This window comes from Mycteria americana, chromosome 4 (assembly GCF_035582795.1).
Source record: "Mycteria americana isolate JAX WOST 10 ecotype Jacksonville Zoo and Gardens chromosome 4, USCA_MyAme_1.0, whole genome shotgun sequence".
Lineage (NCBI taxonomy): Eukaryota > Metazoa > Chordata > Aves > Ciconiiformes > Ciconiidae > Mycteria > Mycteria americana.
In genome coordinates, this window is record NC_134368.1 from 18,159,696 (window position 1) to 18,179,992 (window position 20,297).

Here is a 20,297-nt window from a genome sequence, read left to right on the forward strand (position 1 = left end):
TACTGCAGTATGCAGTGAGTTGCTCTGACTAGGAAAATGTTGAAATGAATAAAATGCAGCTGTGGATTCCTGATTCAATACGTGATGAGAACTGTTTCAGCCCATTATATTAGAAGTTAGTGAATTTGTAGCTTACAAGTTGTGAAACTGAAACAGCTATTAACAAATACAGTTAGTTTGTACTTTCGCATTAAAAAAACCCTTCGTGGTAGTTTCACTGGGTCAAATTCAGACATGATCTAAGGAGCTACGCAGTCCATTGAAGTTCTGCTTATTATGGGAGGTCTGCTTTGTTCCACCACCGATGCTGTGAGAGTTAGGAGTTTACCTTTGGGTACAAGATCTGGGCCCTCAGTATCTCTGCTAGAAGTTACACACGCACGGCTGAGACAACATTTGGCTCTAACTTATTTCTGAGAGAGTAATACATTCTCTTCCCCCTTATTCCACCAACTACTGTGTTTTATTTCAAATTTGCTCTTCCTATCACAGTCATATTTTAAACATACAGCCATTAAAACCCCCTAATTTTTCTCCTAGAATGCAAATCACATCCCCACCTGAACTTTTCTATTGGGATACAGAGGTTTATATTGGAGTTCGCAACAGAAATGTCAGGGCTGAAGCAGGCCGTGCGCTGCCAGGGCTGCGGTGCACACGGAGGGTGTCACTGCGCGCAGCAGGACGGTGCTATGGGAGACGACGGTGGCCCCCCTCACACGAGGTGTGCACCCAGCCCGGTCCCTGCTGCTAGTCTATCTTTGACTTGCTGGATACTAGTCTCCTTTCCAAAGTAACAACACTGTAATGCGCTGTTATGATAAGTAAGATAAACTAATTGCATCAAGAAAAGTGTGTTTTGTTTACTGATTCAACCCCCCCCCTTTTATTTGCTATTGCATTAAAACTAACACAAAGGGAAATGACAGAAATAGCATAATCGTATGTGAAGAAGCAGCTGCTGTATACCCTTGTCACATCCTCTGCACGTGGCCAGCACGCACAACTTCTCATGGCAAAGAGGTGCTACCTAGGAGTATCTGGTCTCTTTGCATCTCTCTGTCTCTCTCTGTTTGTGTCTATGTAAGTCACAGGGCGCTGGAGTGGGAGAGCTGGACCGACGACACCATTAAAGGCACAGCTCCCAGCTCACCAGTGCTCCGCACACCAGCAGCCTCCTCTCCCTCTTCTTTGAGCCCCACTCCACGAGCCATGAAGATGTCAGGGAAGACACTATGAAGGGATGGGACTCACATACATGCTAAAGCAGCATAAGCCATGTGGGCCATGGTCATGATGACTCTAAAACCTCCATAGTCCTGCAGGCCAAGGGCAACATGGGTGGGTTGTCTCCTCCTACTGCCCCTTCTCCTTTTGTGCTTTTCTCCATGCAAAGGTTAAAATTCATACAGATGAACAGGTACAAGATGGAAAATCATAATTTTCTGTTAATTTACGAAAGGGTACATTTCCATTTTGAAAATCAGTTTACTGATTTTTTTAATATAAGAAAATTTTTGTTTTAATTTGTATTTTCCACCTTTTTGGTACCGTTTTTTATAAATATATGTCACTCAGTTTAATTACAGGACTAGAAGTGGCCAATGCATGAAGATAATTCAGTATCAATTACAAATATTGAATATTCACTAACTGCCTGATCCAGAGCATGTTTAAATCAATTGACTCCTTCCATTGACTTCAGTGCCCTTTGGACCAGCATCCTACTGTATTAAATCACTATTTTCCTAGAGATGTATAGTCCTTGGACTGGGTAAGTATCAAATGTAAAGCATACCATCCCAAGTGGTAGGTACCAGCAATGTGAAATCTCGTTGCTTTAAAATCAAGCCCAGAGAAATCTCATTGTTGCTTTAAAATCAAGCCCAGAGGAAAGGAGATGGGCAGGTTGAATTTAATTCATGTACAACTGATGGTTGTGGCAACCTGGCATTATGTGCTTCTCTTGCAGTCTTTCTGGGAGAATTGCAGAGGATGCCCACAGAATTTTCCAGTCACGTAATGAATATAGAAAATAGTAATTAAATGGCTTCAAGGGTTTTCAGTATTAGAAATTATCTCAGTCTACCAGAAAAATGCAACAGCCAATATTTTTCACCCTTATACACACTGAAAAAGAAAAAAGAACCAAAACAATAAAAAAACCAAACCAACAACATGCTTTATTGAGTCTTCCCTGTTACCTTGGTAAACATGGGTTTTCCATGCTGAGTGACCATGGTGCATTGATCACAGTCCACTGTGATGGATGAGTTGTGGTATGACTCTTTTGAGTGCTTGAGAATGTAATACAGGTCTGTTACACCTCCTTCAAAGACAGTGCTAAAATAACGAGGAATGAGGGTCCTTCCAATTGCTGTGAGGAAAATACAAAGCAGAATTCAGCAAAAGCTCTAGGTTATAAAATCTCAAACCATTTGCTAACAGAACATGAATAATTTTAAGTGCAATGAAATCAAACTTTCATTTAACAACTATAATACATGTTCTCTGTCTGCTGTAGAAATGAAGTTGTGCCTGCTCCCATTGAAATCAATGAAAATGGCTTACTCCATTCAGAGGGAGTGGGCTCATCTTATTTAATTTTTTTACATTGATGGTGAGTTAGAGTCACTCTTGAAACCATCTGCAAGGTTTTTTGTTCCAAAGTAATTATTATACAGAAAGCCACATGGTGTCAATTATGACTGAAAGTTGGATATTACTCATAAATATATAAATACAAGTGGTAAGCATTTACAGAAATATACTCGTACACCCAAAAAGGCAAAGCACATTTATATAGGGGGGTTGTGTACACATATATGCTTGTCCGTGTGTGGGCACATGTATATTTATATATACGCACCCACACATACGTACACACACACATGCACACACACTCTTGATTGACTAGGAGGGCTACTGCTGAGAAATCAGAGTCCTGGGGATTGAAGAAGGACCTGAGAACGCAATACGATGTATGTTACACAATATACGACTACCCACAGGTCTATTTGAGATCTCTCTTTAGACCAGAAGTATTTATGTCATAGGCTAGAAAGTCTGAGCAGGCGCCTGAACTAGCTTATGTGCAGCACTTAAACCCCAAACTATGGACTCAAGGTACCCAATTCTGCAATATTTACTCGGCCAAAACTCTCACTGAAGTCACACCTCTCACTTCAATCGCAGTTTCAGGTAAGTACTACGAGGTCTAACTCCAGATACCTAATAGTAATAGTGAGCTTCTGGTTGTATTTCAGATGCACAAACTAGCAGAAGCACTGACATCAAAGGCAATTATCTCATATGCAACTAATGTTTTCCATCTCCTTTTTTACAGATAAATTTGGATGCAACCACAAGCCTGATATGACAGAACACTTCAGTTTATAATAGACCAATACTTCCATACCGAATGACTCATTGCTTTGCATGCATTAATCAATCCACAGTAATTCTGAGTGGTGGATACATAAAAATTGCCTCCATTTTACAGAGGGAAAAAACAAGCGATCTAAACTGTGGTTTGGAAGAATGAGATAGAAAAGTCCCCATCAACAGGCAAGATTAGAGTTTATTGGTTCCTAATTCTTATTTGTCTATTAGGACTATGCAGTGACTCATGCCTCCCTCATTTGCTGTATACTTTTGAGCGTAATTTCTAAAAAAATTATTTTCATAGGAATTTTGCCAGCATATAAACAAAGGCTCCTGACCCTAAAAATGTATTTGCAAGTGGGTGTTGTAAATTAAAAAGTATGGTGTTTTCACAGTAGTTCTGTGAAAACTGTTTCTGCTCTGTGCATTACAATGTGGAATATTGCATGTGCAGTCATAATGCACATTATATAATGAAAATGTACAAATGTAGAAAATTAAGACTTGTTAAAGCTTTTCCTGTAATATTAGATATAAATGTAATTTAATGTACAAAAATATACCACAGTCTCTGGAAGTGGCTGACAATTCAATGAATACATTGAACGACTCTAGCACCTAAAAAACCCCACCCACTCACTATGCATATATTAATTTTCTACAGTCTTATAATTTAATTTAGAAAAACTGAAGTCCAGTGTATCATCATAGGACTCAACTCGGGCTTTAACTCAAATTTTTCCATGTTGGTATGGTATATAGTAAAACGTGAAATTTACCCATCAAGTTAATTTCTTGCTCCCCTAAGGCTAATTAGTGCAAATTAAATTTCCTGCTAATCATCCTAAGCAGCAAATGTGTGATATGAAAATCCAGCATTCCTACTGATTGTGATAAACCTCTATTCACGTGACTTATGCACTGCATAAATATCTTGAAACTATTTTAACTGCAGTTTGTAGACTGTTCCCAAAGTAGCATGGTCATATGGTGTTGCTTTTTGCCTTGTATTCACAGCTACAACACATTAAAGAAGGCTAGAAATACATTAAATACCTTATACTTATTACTTTTCCTAGTAAGCATTATCTGTGTTTGCCACAGGGACATGCTACTGTGAGCAACAAAGCGGGGGACCAAAAGGATGAAGAGGAATAGAGATGCACACAAGGATATGCCCCATGGAACCTGATTTTCAATGACAGATGCACATGCAGACCCCCTCTGTCTGTAAAACTGAAAATAGCTAGTAGAAATGTCCAGCATAAACGATTATAGCTAATATTCACCTCCAGAAGAAACATTCATGGAAACCCATATTAACAAGCAGACCTGTCCTCAGCTCACCATGTTGCCTTGCCACAGAAGGCTGAAGCGGTTTCAAGGTTTTGGTTCTCTTCCTGAAGCACTCAATGGCTTAAAAAGATCACTTCAGTTCTAGGATAAACATGAAACTCTCTACAGCAGTAATAAAGCTTATTTGTGCAGGAGACGGTATTTCCAAGAACAACAAAAGGCTGTGGAACAGCTCTTATAAAGTCTAGGGATCATCACAAACTCTGTGCATTTTAAGTGCGAAGGACTTTTCTTTGATTTTTTTCTCCTCCAAAACATGATTGTGCACATGAGCATTCAAGCACATATGTGTGTGCACCCTCAGCTCTGCTGCATGCACACATACAATCCGTTCCTGGGAGCAGGAATATGAACGTGGCAAACATACTTTTCCTTCCCTTCTTGCAGCAGGTGGACATGCTTGGGTGTGCGTGTACACACTCCACCTGTGTCTCCCAGTGTACATCTCAACAGGATTTCAGCAACACCATGTACCTTCTGCCAGAGTCAGCTGAAGGCTACTTCCCAGGAGGGCTCCAAGTAATATGAAGGCAGGATTGTGGGACAACTTGATACCTGTGGCCACTTCAGGATGTAGTTTAGCTATCCTTGCACCAGAAATGTGAACTCACACTTTGCAGAGCGCAGAGCAAGCTGTACGCTAGCTTGGCCTTGGGTTTGCAATTCCCCAGAGGCAGTCACAGACAATAATGGCAAGTATAGTCTACATCGCATATGGTGTAATATCTTATCACACCAACAGGACTGAACGAAGCCTTATATGCTACTGCCATTGGAATTTCTTCATGTTTTAGCGCTTGGCTTTTAGTCCACAGAATACACTTTAAGAATGTATCTCTGTGCATGGTTTCGTAGTGCTTCTCCCTCCCACACCACACTTCCCTAAAGGAGCATCATATGGACACCCTCAGAGCCAGAGCACAGATCTTTGCCACAGGAGCTCCAAGAGTGTTTGCAATAGCAGTTTGAGTATGGGGAGACTCTTGTAACTTCCTTTCCTGGTGTCAGGGCCCTGAGAGCACCCTGAGAGGACCCCTGCTCTGGGGTTGGGCTGCCAGGCAGATTTTCCTTCCAGCTTCTCGGGGGGATCGTTGCCCAGCTACTGCAAGGCTTTCTGCCTACAGCCTCACAGAGTTCCCTGCAACTGGATCTCCTTCCAGTCATGTCTCCTATCCAGCTGTTGCTCTTTATTCTTTCTCCAATCTCTTTGGTCACCTACCCCCATGGTCCAATCCTCTGTTTTCCCACCTTATGGTTGGTTGCTTTGCATCAGTTATCTTCAAAGTTCACTGTTCAACTCCCAGTATCTCCCTGTCTTCTCTTCTCTCCCCCTCCTTGCATACTGCTCCTTTTTCTCTTGCTCAGGGAGGCTCATTAATCCTTCCCAAACCCACCCAATTTCCTCATTCTCCTTACTTAAGCAGACCCAGCTATCTAGTCTCAGTCTCCCTGTTCTCCTCCACTCTCCCCAAAAACACCAGCTTCACGCCCACTTTCTTGGTGCCCTTCCTACCCAGCCAGGCTGCCCCAGCTCCTTGTCCCAGGCTCCCTGCCTCAGCAGTCTAAGCCCTCCTTCTGGATCTTGATTTTGTGTTTTTTTGCTCCACAAGATTCTCTCTCTGCCCTTTTCCCCACTCTGCCTCCTCCTAACAGCAGATTCTTTCTCCATATGAACCCCATCTCTCCTTCCTTCCTTCCTTCAGCTTCTCATCCAGCCAGGGACCAGGCAAGAGGACCTCTTCCCTCTGTGCCTCCCACCCAGCCAAACACCTCCCCATTCCCTGTGTTTTTCTCATTGACTTCCAACTCTCCCTTACTTAATCATCCTCCATCTTCTCCTTTCACCTCCCAGTTACTATTTTTCTCCTCTCTCCTGCGTCAGTGTCATCTTGCCCTGATTTATTCCCTTCTCTTTTCTTTTCTCCTCTTCCCTCTTCTTTCCTATACATTCAGGTCAAGTTGCTTCCTTTGCAGGGCCACCTGGATCCCAGGTGCATCCGCTGGGAGCACAGGAGAAGGAAGGGCCTCCTGCTCACGCATGCAGCACTGGCTGAGCCTTCCCCGTGGGCTTTGCAGCAGAAATGTCCACAAGTCCACATAGCCCTGAGCTGCAACATGTCTAGTTACTCTTTGCAGCTGGCATGTGGATTGCCCCATTGGGCTGCTACGAGGAGCCTTACTATGCTCCTGGGAAAGGGAGTCGTTGGAAATTTTAGCTGTCAAACTCTAGTAAAGCCTGCACTGAGTACTTGAGAATGGGTGCTTTTTTTTCCCCAAAGTTTTATAAATTTGCTAAATTCAGTCAGATTTCCACAAAGAGGACAAAAGGGAAACCCCTGCCACAAAGGTGAGCAACCCTACTCCAGAGCACACAGATTCTTGGGCATTTAAAAAACAAAGTTGCAAGACCTTTGTAACACGGACAAAACAATATTTTTCCATTTGTGGGGAAAGAAGAAATCCTTTTTGGCTTAAATAAAAGAGAACTAGCTAAAAGCAAGAACAATTTCAGCTTTATTGGGTCAAGTTTGGCAAAATTATAGATAAGTAGAAAGAAGGCCTTTTAATGGAACTTATCAAACAATATTAATAAAAGATGCTATATCATCTGCCTGCAAGAATATATTGGAATTGCCATGACTGCAGATGCTGAGGCTCTGAGCCCAATACTCAGGCTTAGGAAAGCAGACGTAGGTTCATACCTGCATCTATACAAATACTAACAGGCTCTTGCAGCCACATTACCCAGAAAAGACCTTTTTATAGTGTGAAATGTGACACCCTGCATTGTAAGATATTGGATATACTAGAAGGAAAATTCACCTGCCCCTCAGCATTCAGGCATTATTCCAGATCACTGGAATGCTGCTTTAAATTACCATTTTGTCCTGGGCAGCATCCTTCATCTCTAGCTGAGTATCTGAGGATGTACTATTTCCCATGAGAAGCGGGCACTGCCCCTTAAAGTTTGCTTCATTTGTGCTAGCAAATCCCCAGATAGCAAAGCAGACTGACAAAGATCAGCTGGATTTAGCAACAGGTAATAGTTATTTGTATGAAAATGTCTATAAGACAGACATATCTGAAGTGACTATTTTGCACAAAATATAATGCTGTCATCTGCTGAATGACATACCTTTAGCCTATTCAGTGGTGTAACGGCTTGGCTGCATGTGATTTTGTATACCTTTCTGGCAGATCAGTGACCTAAATACGATTTTAGAATTGAAGTAAGACAGGTAGATTTGTGACTGCCCCAAATATGAGCGGTCCAGAAATCAATTAATTCAATCTATGAACATAGGCAAGAAGCTTTATAGGTCAGTAACAGTTATATTATGTATAATTTCTTAAGTATCATTCCTGGGGAATTCTAAAGAAAAGAATGATGAAATATGTCAGAAACCATCTGACATATTAAATGGCCCAAGGCCTGCCTCTTGGGGAGGGAGGCACTTAGGCCACACTCCTGCTTTTTGGCCTGGGCATGCAACGATAATGATTAGGGTGCCCCTCTGTCATCCTGATCCTAGCAATCATTATTTTCATGCTGTCCTTCCATTTATTTCCCCTTTTAAATATGCTTGCCTAAGTGTAAAATACTTTATTCTCTCAGGAATATGTTTACGTCTAAAATTATTTTTCCACCCCAAATATGAGCCAAAAAATCCAATGATCTCTGGGTGGGAATGGCCATAATTTGTGAAATTTAGGATTTTTGCAAGCCTCAGACTAGCTATGGGCAGAAAGCCAGTTAAAAAAATAGTTTGTAATATGATTGTGGTACCACCACCCACCATGTGGTGGTGATAGTACTGTTGGCTTTTTTTTTCCCCAAGGAAGATTTGAATAAAATAGAAAGTAAACATGTTTTTCTAGTTCACAGGAAACTGGTATTATTTGTGGGCTAGGAATAGAAGAACACTTCCTCCCTTTGTCTCCCAAAGATAGGCTGTCAAAATCTCAGTGCCCTCTCTACAGAATGAAGATTCCCAGCCTCTTTGCAGAAGCAGGGCTTGATAGCAAACCCCTCCTTGCTCACTGAACTGCTCATGTGTTGCCTTTACAGTAGAAGCTCTCAGGGGCAGAGACTTGGATTTAGCATATACATATACACCATGTAAGATATCTGCCAAGTTGGTACAGAAGTGAAACAATGGAAGTGTTAATCAGTGAAATAAAAATATTGGGTTTATTGCTTCCAGGCTGGTTTTTGCAGCTCTGAATCCTGTCAAGTCCTATGTCTTCAATTAGAGCTAGGACATAAAATAGGTAATAAAACAGACAAAAATATAAAACCATAAAATATAAAAAGCCTTTAAAAGTTCCACAGAATCAGCAACAGAATGAAAAAAACACCCTGTGCCTATAGCTTAAAGGAGCTCTGCCTGGAAGCTCTGGTGCAGCCTGCAGCTGATTATCTCATCAACATGCTATAGATGGGCTTGAGGATGGGCTTAGATGGTGGGGGCTGTGGGTTTTTTTGGCTCCCAACACAAAATGTTGAGCTGTCCTGTAAAGCACTAGGCAGACCATGAAAGTCTCTTGCTTGAGAGATTATCACAGTTGGATCTCAGCAATTAAATGGAGATGCTACAACTAACTCTCCCCCAGCCAGATGTAAGGGCTACGGAAGCCAGGAGAAGACTTCCCATTGATTGCAAATGAGATTTCCCAAGCACCGCAGAAGAAAGCCTGTGCTTTCTGTTAATTATTAATTGACATCTCTGGGCATGGCTAATTGACATCTGTGTGGGCCAGAGCTTGGCATGTTCATTTACATATGTTTTTTTAACCGAAATAAACAAATCAGTACACACAAAGCAAAACTTCATGGAGTTACATAGTGATGTCATTGCTGTTATTCTGCCTATAGTTCTATTTGCCCAAATTTGTGCCAGTGAAATAGCACATCAGGTGTGTTCCCTCCCAGACACAGTCCATCTGGCTGGGACATGGAGGGAGGGATCCATCCATGAAGCTGGACAACAGTAAAGCTCCAGTTTTCAGTACTGTGACCTGCTCTCTGGAAGAGCAAGGCAGGCTGCTTGTGGGAACGCCCCTCCACCTTTGTACGACCTTATCTGGTGAGTGGATTCAAACCCAAACAGCATGAATCTGTTAATTCCCAGGAAAAGCTACTGTTAGATTTGATAGTATGGCATGAAAGGCAGTGAAAAGACAGTCTAATAAGTCCAAATTCTGTCTTAGAGACGTGTGGGCCATGTTGATTAAACCAGCCACATGTATCCAAGGCAGAATCTGGCACACACAGACCTGTCCTTTTTTTCTCCCTATCTAGTGGGTAAGATTGGGGTCTTATCATATAGACTACTAATAGAATAAAAATTATAATATTTGATTAATTTCCACTTATTGGAAATGTCTAGTTATTTATACATATTAAATATTAAGTAAAATTAAATGTATGATTTAAAATCTATTACAACTGTAGTAATAATAATATACTACAGTATACTAGTATACTATTAATAGTAGTGTACTAGTAATATACTATATTGTATTTAAAGAGTCAGAAAACATCTGTATAATCTACAGACATTACAGATTTTAAACTCCATGAAGTTTGGAAGACAGTGGAAGTACTACCTCCATATTGCTAATAAAGCACAGCTTTTTGATGAGTAAAATTAGCCATATACACATTCTTCCCATGTCCTTACAATTTTGTTTTTATCTTCAATAATCTACTTAGCACTTCATGGAAATTGCAGAAATCTAAGGTTTCCAACCATTTTGCTTTTGTTCTCAATTTTGGAAGAAAACTGCAAAGTGGGATGAGTAACATGGATTCAGCACTGTGACTGAGTGACTTGAATCCTTCCCACATCCAGAACCCAATGTTCTGGGGTGGTTTTGTTTTGATCCATGATACTTTCATGGTATCTGCAATACCTTATTTATTTTATGTCAATAATATTGCCTGCAGTTAAAAGCTATAACCCAAAATATTAAAGCTTATAAAATTGTAAATGTCTAGGTTTCCCTCTCCAGTTCCTTCTATCCTGTGTAATTCAAACATTGTGTTAGGTTTGACTCTGCCTTTTCTCCAATAATTCTTTTCTAACAACATTTTACCCTGGTGAGGATTTGCCTGTATAATTTTGATTCCGTTGACAGTGTATTTCCTTTTCTCAAAAGTCTATAACTAGCACTTCAATCCTTTAAAACACACTTGAGTCAAGAACAAGTAACAGAAACTTCATGACAATGAGATCTCAGCTTAACTCCCCACACCTTATGACCCTTATTCTCACAGACACATAATCTGCAACTCAGTCTTAAATCCATCATCTCTCTGAAGAGAGACAATATTTTACTATAATTCATTTTGGTAAAAATAGCCAGAAAACAACTATAAAAAGCTCTGTATATCTCAGTACAAAGCTAAACTGCATCAGCATAGTTTTTCATTAAGGCTCAGCCAGTCTACCTATTACAATAAAATTTCCTCCCAGCTCTTTCCTTATTATACTGGCAGCACACTACCAGTCTTTAAAGAATTGCTTACCACAAAATTCAGAGTCTTTAGATCTAGAGTATTGCAGCCTCAGGCTAAGACAGTGTGGACCAGGGGATGTGGAGAGCAAGCGGCAGAGTCCAAGATCCCTTTCACAAGATGGCATTGGAAGGCACCTCTGGGGATCGTCTGTTCCAACCCCTCACTCAGAGCAGGGTCACCTGCAGTGGGTCGCCTAGGACTGTGTCCAGTCGGGTTTTGAATATCTCCAAGGATGGAGCCTTCACGACCTCTCTGGGTAACCTGTGCCAGTGTTTGACCATCCTTTGAGGAAAATGCTTTTCCTTATATTTAAATGGAATTTTCTGTGTTTCACTTTGTGCCCAGTGCCTCTTGCATTTCACTGGGTGATACTGAGAAGAGTCTGGCTCTGTCATCTTTACTCCGTCCCCATCATATATTTGCACACATTGATAAGATGCCCCTTCTCCAGGCTGCACAGTCTCAGCTCTCTCAGCCTCTCCTCGTATGGCAGATCCTCCAAGCCCTTAATCATATTCACAGCTCTTCTCCTGGCCTTGCATATAACCATGTCTTTCTTCTAAATGGTGAGCCCAAACTGAATGTGTGTCCAGATGTATCTCGCCAGCACCAAGGGAAGGATCACCTCCCTCAAACTTTCCCTAATGCAGCTAAGGAGGCTGTTGGCTTCTTTGCTGCAATGGTACATTGCTGGCTCATGGTCAGCTTGAACTCTCCGCTCCTTTCCTGCAGGTCTCATAACCAGCACCTCAAATTCAAGCACAAATAGCAGAGCACTGGCCCTCCACAGCTCTGTGCCAGCTTCAAGCTTTAAGTTTTTGCTCTGTATCCAGTGACAACACTCTAAGAACTGAGGGAGTCTGCTAACTGATCATAAAATGAAAACTCAGAGCCCATACAGTTTGTTGTTTTAAACAACTGAATTAGGTTTCCAGTAGTAGAGAGCAGGCCAGACCCTTACCCCACATTGAAAAATTCAGACTTTCTCATGGCAGGCACGTTTCTGAGGAAGCCTATGGTCTAAGCTGATTTTTTAGGCTGGAGGGGAGAACTGTTTGAGAGGGTTACCCATACTCTTTTTCCACAGACAAAAGACATATCTTCTATGAGGAAGCTCCAGTTTTCACTGTAAAACTTCCACATCTTATAGATCAAAACCATCACTCCCCTCAAAGATCTATACGTGAATATTTTAGCGAAGAGAATATTTGTATTTGCATTAAAAAATCTGCACTCTAAATGTGAACAAAGCCAGAACAAATGGTTTGCCTGGTTGCAGTATACAACCACTGACACTTCTGTCTGTGCTAATTGTTCTGTTTGAGGAAAGAGTATTTCAGTTGACTTTATTCAACAACTGCAAAGAAGAAAGTTTTAAAGGCAAGCCAAAGAGTTTATTCACAGCTGTATGACAAACCACTGTCAAAACATAATAAACCACAACCAAACTCAAGCAGAAAATGACAAAATGTAAGACCGTAAAAATGATGGAAATTGTGGAGGACAGGCATTTTAGATGAACAAATGCAATCTGTACCAGCATAAAGGACCAACACAGCGCAGAAAATGATACCCAGAAAAGTCGTCTCAAGAAATAAAGGCAAAAACATAAAATTCAAATGACAGGACACCAAAAGGAACAGACAAAAAACAGGCAAACCATCCAGTTGTATTAAATCAAGCACACCCCTGACCCCTGACTTCATCTGACCTAGCAGAATACTAAACAAAAAATTATGTAAAAGCACAAGCAAAATGACATTAAGATAAAGTCATATAGGCCATACCCTCACATACTGCCACAATTCTTTTATGCAGGTACCCAAGATGGTCTGGGGCAGAACCTAGCCAGAGAGCTCAAAACCAAAGCTTAGTTGCTGCCAAAAATGGGTGTCTGCCTTTCTGTGGTGTGTTTGTGCTGGTGGTGGGTTAACTGACTAACGCACACATTTCACAGCAATCGACTCGATTAATCTCTTGTTGATCTGAATCCAAACAGTTCCACGAAAATTAAGCAAGTCACTGTAACCACACCAATTACCACCTGCAAAGAATTCAGCCATTATGCTGGGGATCTTTCCCCTCCCCCCCGACTGTGTAAATATTCAAGCTATTGCTACGAAAGCATGTAGGAAGATCTGTTGTGATATATTTGCTGGTGCAAAGTTGTTCTGAAGACAGATGTCTACAAACATAATTCTACCAGTTTCTGATCTCTACTCTCTCCTCTGAACCATGTTGAGATGGGAAGCTGAGGCAGAAAAAAAAGAAAAAAAATCTTGCATGTATTCTAGAAATGCTATTAAACATTTACAGCCTATATGAGGGAAGAATAAACAACTGACAAAGTACTGATCTGAATAATGCATAGGTCCCTTTCACCCTTAGAAACATTAAAAGAGAAGCTGTGAGTGACTGAGACAGGGTACCATGTATACTGGATAACTTTTTCATTTCTACAGCTCCTGATTTACATCCAGGCAAAATCAGCAGCAACATACACCTTTCATTAGCTGCAACTCTGATAAATCCTGGTTTTGGTTTCAGTCCAGTTTGTATCTGCCAGAATAGCACCTCACACCACCACCACCATGCCTGGTGAGAAGCCTGAGGACAAGCACAGGCTGCCAGGACCTCACAGGGCTCAGCTCAGGCAGAATTTACCTTTCTTGGATGCTTTCTGCAGCTCTCCACAAGCTCCCTTCTGCTGAGAGAAAGCTACTAACAGTACTTATGGCAGCTAGTTTAAGTTAGTTAAAGCTACTCCTTTGCTGTGGTTAGTACCGTGTAAACATAGCCATGAATGTGTCTATAAAACATATTGTAGGCAGACACCAACTTGCTCTGCTAACACTCCAAGTAACCCAAAAGCTACATGTTTGCATAGCGTGGCATCACGTCTGAGCAAGTAAATCCCGTGAAGAGGCAGGATATATTTGTTTGGGCTCCAAGCCAGATGAAAATGGCCACACAGCACCTGGTCAGCTCAGCGTGTGGGCAGAACGGGCTCATATAGGCATTTGCCATGTAGGCATAGCTGACCTCCTCAACACTGGCAGACTTCTTTTCATGCCAAGACTGCAGCCCACGGGTAGGCAATGTGAAGGAGAAAGATAGTCCCTTCCCTGAACACAGGACTTCGTGCTCAAGCACTGTCAGTCAAGCATCACAGCACGGTCCACATTCAGGTGAAAAATATCAGAGGTGAAATGTGTTGATATGTGCATCAAAAGGGACATAACATAGTGGGGAGTGTGTCTGGAGAACTGGTGGGAGGTGAGGGGTTACGGTGATATGATAAAAGATACACATGGCATTCTCAAAATCCTCAAACTGCATTGAGCACATGTGGATTGATAACCAGCATGATTTTTCTGGTAATTTTATGCTGTAGACGTATGAACAATATCTCACCAGTGGATAATATCAGTTGTCGGTTATATACATGTTTTATAACAACCAGAACACTCTTTTTCAAAAAGCTGTTGGTGGTTGGCTTTGATTTCTTTTTTTCTGCAGCAAAGCTTGCTTTCCCACTCTCTTTCGCTTTCTCTTTCAAGCTCATGGAAGCTAACTGCAGAGAAAGTAAAAAGGTATTCAACACACTAGACAAAATAATTAGGAAAATATTACCATTTTAAAATGTTTTGGTGGTTTTAAAAGTGCAGCTTGTTTATTACCCTTAAAATGAAGGCAAGTGCCCTGTGTTCAGCTATACAAATCAGATGTCTGACAAAATAACGTCAAATAATAAAGAACCACTTTCAGAAAAGGGCAAGCAATGTAACAGGTTTACAAGCTTCAGTCAGAACACACGTTATACGTAGCTTTTAATAAAATTTTACGCAGCAAGTAATGCAGAATGCTCTTAACTTGACAAAGGTAACATCAGTAATAAGTGCTGTAACAAGTTGAAATAGCTTCTTCCTATGTTTTCTGTCCTTTTAGCTGTATGATACATCTTTTCCACATTTCACAGAGAGTCATTATATCATCTTCTTGATATATTTTTACTACAATGACTCACTGTGATTTCTGGAACCACTACAGGTAAGATGCAGGTCCTGTGACAATGCTGAATTGTCACTGTCAGGACAGCTTCAGGGACCCCCTGAATATAAAATATAACAACCACCACACAGGATCAACCCAAATGCCCACCCAGACCAACACCTGTGCCTGACAACAGCCAAACTACAAACGTAAGAAAAAAATGGAAAAAAAAAAAAGGACAAGTGTGACATGATCCTTGTCCTGGTCCATCATACCTGCTTCCAAAAGTGAACAGGTGGAAAGCTACAAAGGTGACGGTTGCATTCAATTACACATGGAATTCTTGGCTATTAACAGCTATTAACATCCAAGTACAATGAGATTGCAGGGAACCCCACGCTTCAAATATCAACCTAACAACTCTTAATTTAATTACAGAAAGAGATATACAAACTTTATGATCCTGGACTGGAAACATACAAAAAAAATTCTCTTGGAACATATTTTCTTACAGAACTGAAGAAATTCAAGGTGGGAAGTTCTTCTCTAAGGGTTTAGGAATAACATTTATCTTTCAGCAGTGTTGATAGGATTCCAGTGCAACGTTGCCCATAAGTATCCCTGTTGACATCAGGGAGAATGATCCAGATCAATAACTTTGTTCTGATATCTTAACATGAATATGAATAATTCAAAATACTTCTTTGACAAATTAAATATATTTTTTCAAAATCTACCAAATTTGAAAAATGTACAGAAATCACCTAATGTGGGAAACCCAATTTAATTTGGTATCTTTCACATTCATTACGGTCAAACAGGACTCTGAATAAAAAAAAAAAGATACTCCACCTTGCAATTTAAACAGGCAAATATGGTGCTGTATACTTACACATCTGAAATATCTCCCTGACTTTCAAATAATTTGTACATATTTCACAACTAAGAATATACTTTTTAACAGCAGTATTGCAAACTCAACTCAGGATCTGGAAACAAATTTGTGTGGTGATTACTGCAGTGAATAGTTAGCTGACTTATTTGTTTACACAACCTAACACCATATAATAGTAAGTTTGGTAGGAACCAATTCATACTTTTGTTATAAGACAAATAAAAAAGGTGCTGGAATAAAATGCAGAAAATGCCAGTCCAAAATTGTTATGTTGTTGGCATCCATTACACAGAAGAGTAATAGAAAGTAACACTCTTACAAGGTCATTTTTTCACCATAACCATAGAAAAATATCTCTACCTAAAGTCAGTCTTCCTTCACTACACTCATACATGAATATTTTCAAATGATTTTTCCCCCCGTTAATCCTGATCTTACTTCAGACATTATTCAAGGACAAATCCTGGTCCCCCATGGATCTCCACTTAAACAGCAGGAATTTTGCCTGCATAACGATAAGAAGAACTGAAGAAAATTATCTTCATTTTTGTGAAGTTAGTCATCTAAGAGGTAAGGGCAGAGGAGGAGTGCTGTACTCTGATGCAGGACAGGTAGCTGCATTGTTTCTCCTCCCCATGTGTCTGGATCATGTCAATAAAGCACACTGCACGCAACTTGAAAACCTCGGAAAACATGGGCTTTGCTCGGCAACTACTCACTAATACAAACTGAATTCTGTATTTTTTTTTCAGCAAAATTGTGGATTAATTCAAAACTAAAATGTCATTTTGCTACAAAAAATAGAAAAGGAGGAAAAATCACCCACAGTGAGGCAAAAGGAAAGCAATTTAGACAAATAAGAGCTGTTCCCAGACCTCTGCACAAACCTTGGACTGAACATGACATTTAAATTTTTTTTGGATCAGCACTCTTGTATTTTATACAGTACTTTATCCACATCCCTCCTATCCTCCTGTTCCTAGAATCAGCACAGCTAGAAATATAAATTAAAAGGTTATTCTTGTATACCTCACATCTGGTTAGAGTTAGGAAGTGCTAAAAATCGTATGAGGGAGTTTATTCTCACAGGCTTTTGAGCCTGAAATTCTTGTTGTTTCCTGCCTTTGCAAGAACTTCGGAGGCATGTGGTTCTTAAAAAGAGATGGCTATTTTGCTTGCCATTGGAAAAAAGTGAAATTACTTTGATGGTCTGAGCTATGGCTTGGAACTTAAAACTAACTCATTAAATATTTGAATGTATGCAAGTTAACATAGGAAACAATTCACAGCAACCAATGTGATACTAAAGACTCTTCTCCCCTGGGCTTCATACCCAGTAGGTGCCCACACTAACTGCACAACATAACACAATACATGTCACATAACTGCAGAAAAGATTCATGGGGTGGTTTGGTTTTGCCCCCCTGTGCAACCGAATCTCACCTGTTACTGCAGATGAAACTCGTATCAGTATATAGGGACCTACACCTCTGAAAGAAGAAAATATCGACCCTCTCTTACAGAATGTTCCTTATGTCTACATAACGTGCCCACTCCAGGAGCAATAAACATTTAGCGAAGTGATTCTGAATTTCTTCAGGCTAATCCTCTATGCCTACACACTCACAATATCCTAGTGGGGTGGAACAGGAGCTTCTAATCATACACACATTGTGTCGGCAAAGCAGCATGAATTTGATTTCCCAGAGCTATTCCCATGAGGTGGTGTGCAGTGTACTCACAAGCAGTGGCTCTGAGTGACATTTCTCACCTTTAATTTCTCCTAAAAGTCCGCCAGTTCTGAGGCAGATGGCAGGCTACACCCTCAAAAAGGCAACTTCACAGGAAGCCTTCGCTCTGCGTGGGGATGTTGCATAGGGGAGCTGAACTTTTGCTCCTCCTCTGTTATTTCCACCTGCTTTTTCCCTTGAGTTTCATCACTCGTATGTCATCCCATTCACATTTTACTCTCCCATGTCGTAAGCTGTCTGCTCTATTCAATGGCCTTCAAAGGGGTACTCACATGGAAGTCACTCACAAGAAGGTCGCCCAAAGCCTTTCCATTGAAGAATTTGTGTTTGCCACTTGTTTGTTAAGTTATCGGTTCTCCGTATGTTCTGAGTAGTGATAAATGCACCCAAAACTGCAGAATCTCAAGAAAGGTGATGGGAATGGTTGAATTTCAGAACACAGGTTTTCATGCAACTGTGAGAAGATTTAAGAGCAAATGGTAGTACTAACAAAACAACATTTTTGTTTACTGCATCAGAGCTACAAGTTACACTTGAAGAATGACATTCTTAACAGTGTCAAGAAAAAGTGGTGTTTACTTTCTAAGGAGGAAATTTTAACCCAAATGCGATCAGAAACCAAGAAAAAGTCTTACTTTTTTTCAGAGAAACGTCTATGTTTACACTTCAGTATCATGAAAAAATTGACAATATCTATGTTGTGTCTTTTTTGTCTCCCCAGTGATTCCAGAAATTAAGAATATTTTGTTATATTCTATAGTGTTTTATTTCAAATACCTAACCTTTATATAACTAGCTGACTGATGTGGAATAATCAACTCCTTACCATATGCCAGACTCACTATACTGACCGTGGTACGTTGGGATGACACATCTAAGGCAAATGTTACAGTGCTCCCTGACAAGTTTGCAAACTAGTCCCAAGAGGGTGACTGCCAATGGATGTTTCTTAATGGACACAGTGAGATGACAATTATGAGGGATTCTCCCGACTATCTATCCATCTATGAATCATTCTCCTAGATTTACCGGGAATTACTACATTGTCTTTATTAAATGTGACACTAAGCAGGAGTTTTGCTGAAGCATTGAATAAAAACTGGTCTGCTGGCAACATTAGATATGTTGAAGGAAAGAGTCATTGGCCACTTGCATATTTGCTAACCACAGGAATACACTACTGCAAGATGGATGATCCATATTATTGATACCACATTGGTGTCACTGTAATGGAAAATTATACAGGTTTTCTTTTTGTCTTTTTCACTATTTTTTCTCAATGCATCACTGACAGTAGTAATATGAATCTGCTCTTCTTTGAAACGTAGTGGCCTAGAAAATATAAAAACTGATGCCAGTGTGTCTGCTACAGAGTGGAAGGATCCCAGTGAGCTCCCTTTATAAGATTATTCCAGTATGGGTCAACTGTTGCAATATTCAGCAACCTAAACATCATTAAAGGAGTTATTCCCTACTGTGTCCTTTTGTATCTAACACCTTTTCAAGAAAAAACTTGGATGTTTCCTCCAACACATATTTTTGAGTATCACACTGATCTTGCTTGTTCTTGGAAAACACCCTGGCGATCTGCAGAAATGAATCTCATGTTGCAGCATTGCCGTTTTCCATGGCATGACAGTCCATGCTACAGAGTGGTGTGTTCATCTGGTTCAGCCTACACCACAGTTCTACTTCGTGACTCCTCTGCATGGTTACAAGAGGCATTTACTTCATACTTACATATGATTTTACTGGTACAGTTAAGATCCTCATTACCTGAAAAAGTTTCAGAAACGTACGCTCATTTTAAGAGCAAATCTCTACATGATTTGGCACAAAGTTACTGTCATGAAAGACACTGATAGCAAGGGATGATTCTCTTCCAGAGTTGCAAGATTTTTGAAAATAGGAAACAGACCATTGTGTTTATTTACTTATGCTTTTGAAGTGTGCAATACAGAACCCCTCCTCAGCATCAGTAGGGAGAGTGAACAGCAGTTCAGTCTTTGCTGAGATACTTAAGGGACCCTGCCTTTGAGCACACAAACTTTCCTGTAACTTCTTACAATTTAGGCTGACTACATGCAATGCCGTTTGTCGCTGCAATGCACTGTCGATTAGCATATGCAAATTATGAATTAAGATATGCAAACCATACGTAAATCACACTTATTTTTAAAAGGCTTGCCTAAAGAGGGGGATGTAGCTGTCACTTTTAACAATAGCAAACACCTAATAGCAAACGCCTACATGTAAAACTACTAAAAAGACACAGTAGTGGTGCAGTGTTGGAGCACATCTGAACCCACATCCACTTTCAATACACAAAATAAGTTTTTATGAGGTTTTTTTTGGCATTTGTTCATGGTGCGTTGCCTACGTATGGCTACTAGCG

The 20,297-nt window shown here is 40.4% G+C and overlaps 1 protein-coding gene across 14 annotated transcripts in view; it reads right to left on the bottom strand.

The window, feature by feature from the left end:
* LDB2 (LIM domain binding 2) overlaps window positions 1-20,297 on the bottom strand; it is a 368,330-nt gene that overhangs the window by 52,487 nt on the left and 295,546 nt on the right. For all 14 annotated transcript variants that reach the window (XM_075499807.1, XM_075499808.1, XM_075499804.1 and 11 more), the window contains one exon: window positions 2,205-2,377. In XM_075499807.1, coding sequence (XP_075355922.1) covers window positions 2,205-2,377 — 173 coding nt within the window. The remainder of the gene's footprint in view (window positions 1-2,204; window positions 2,378-20,297) is intronic.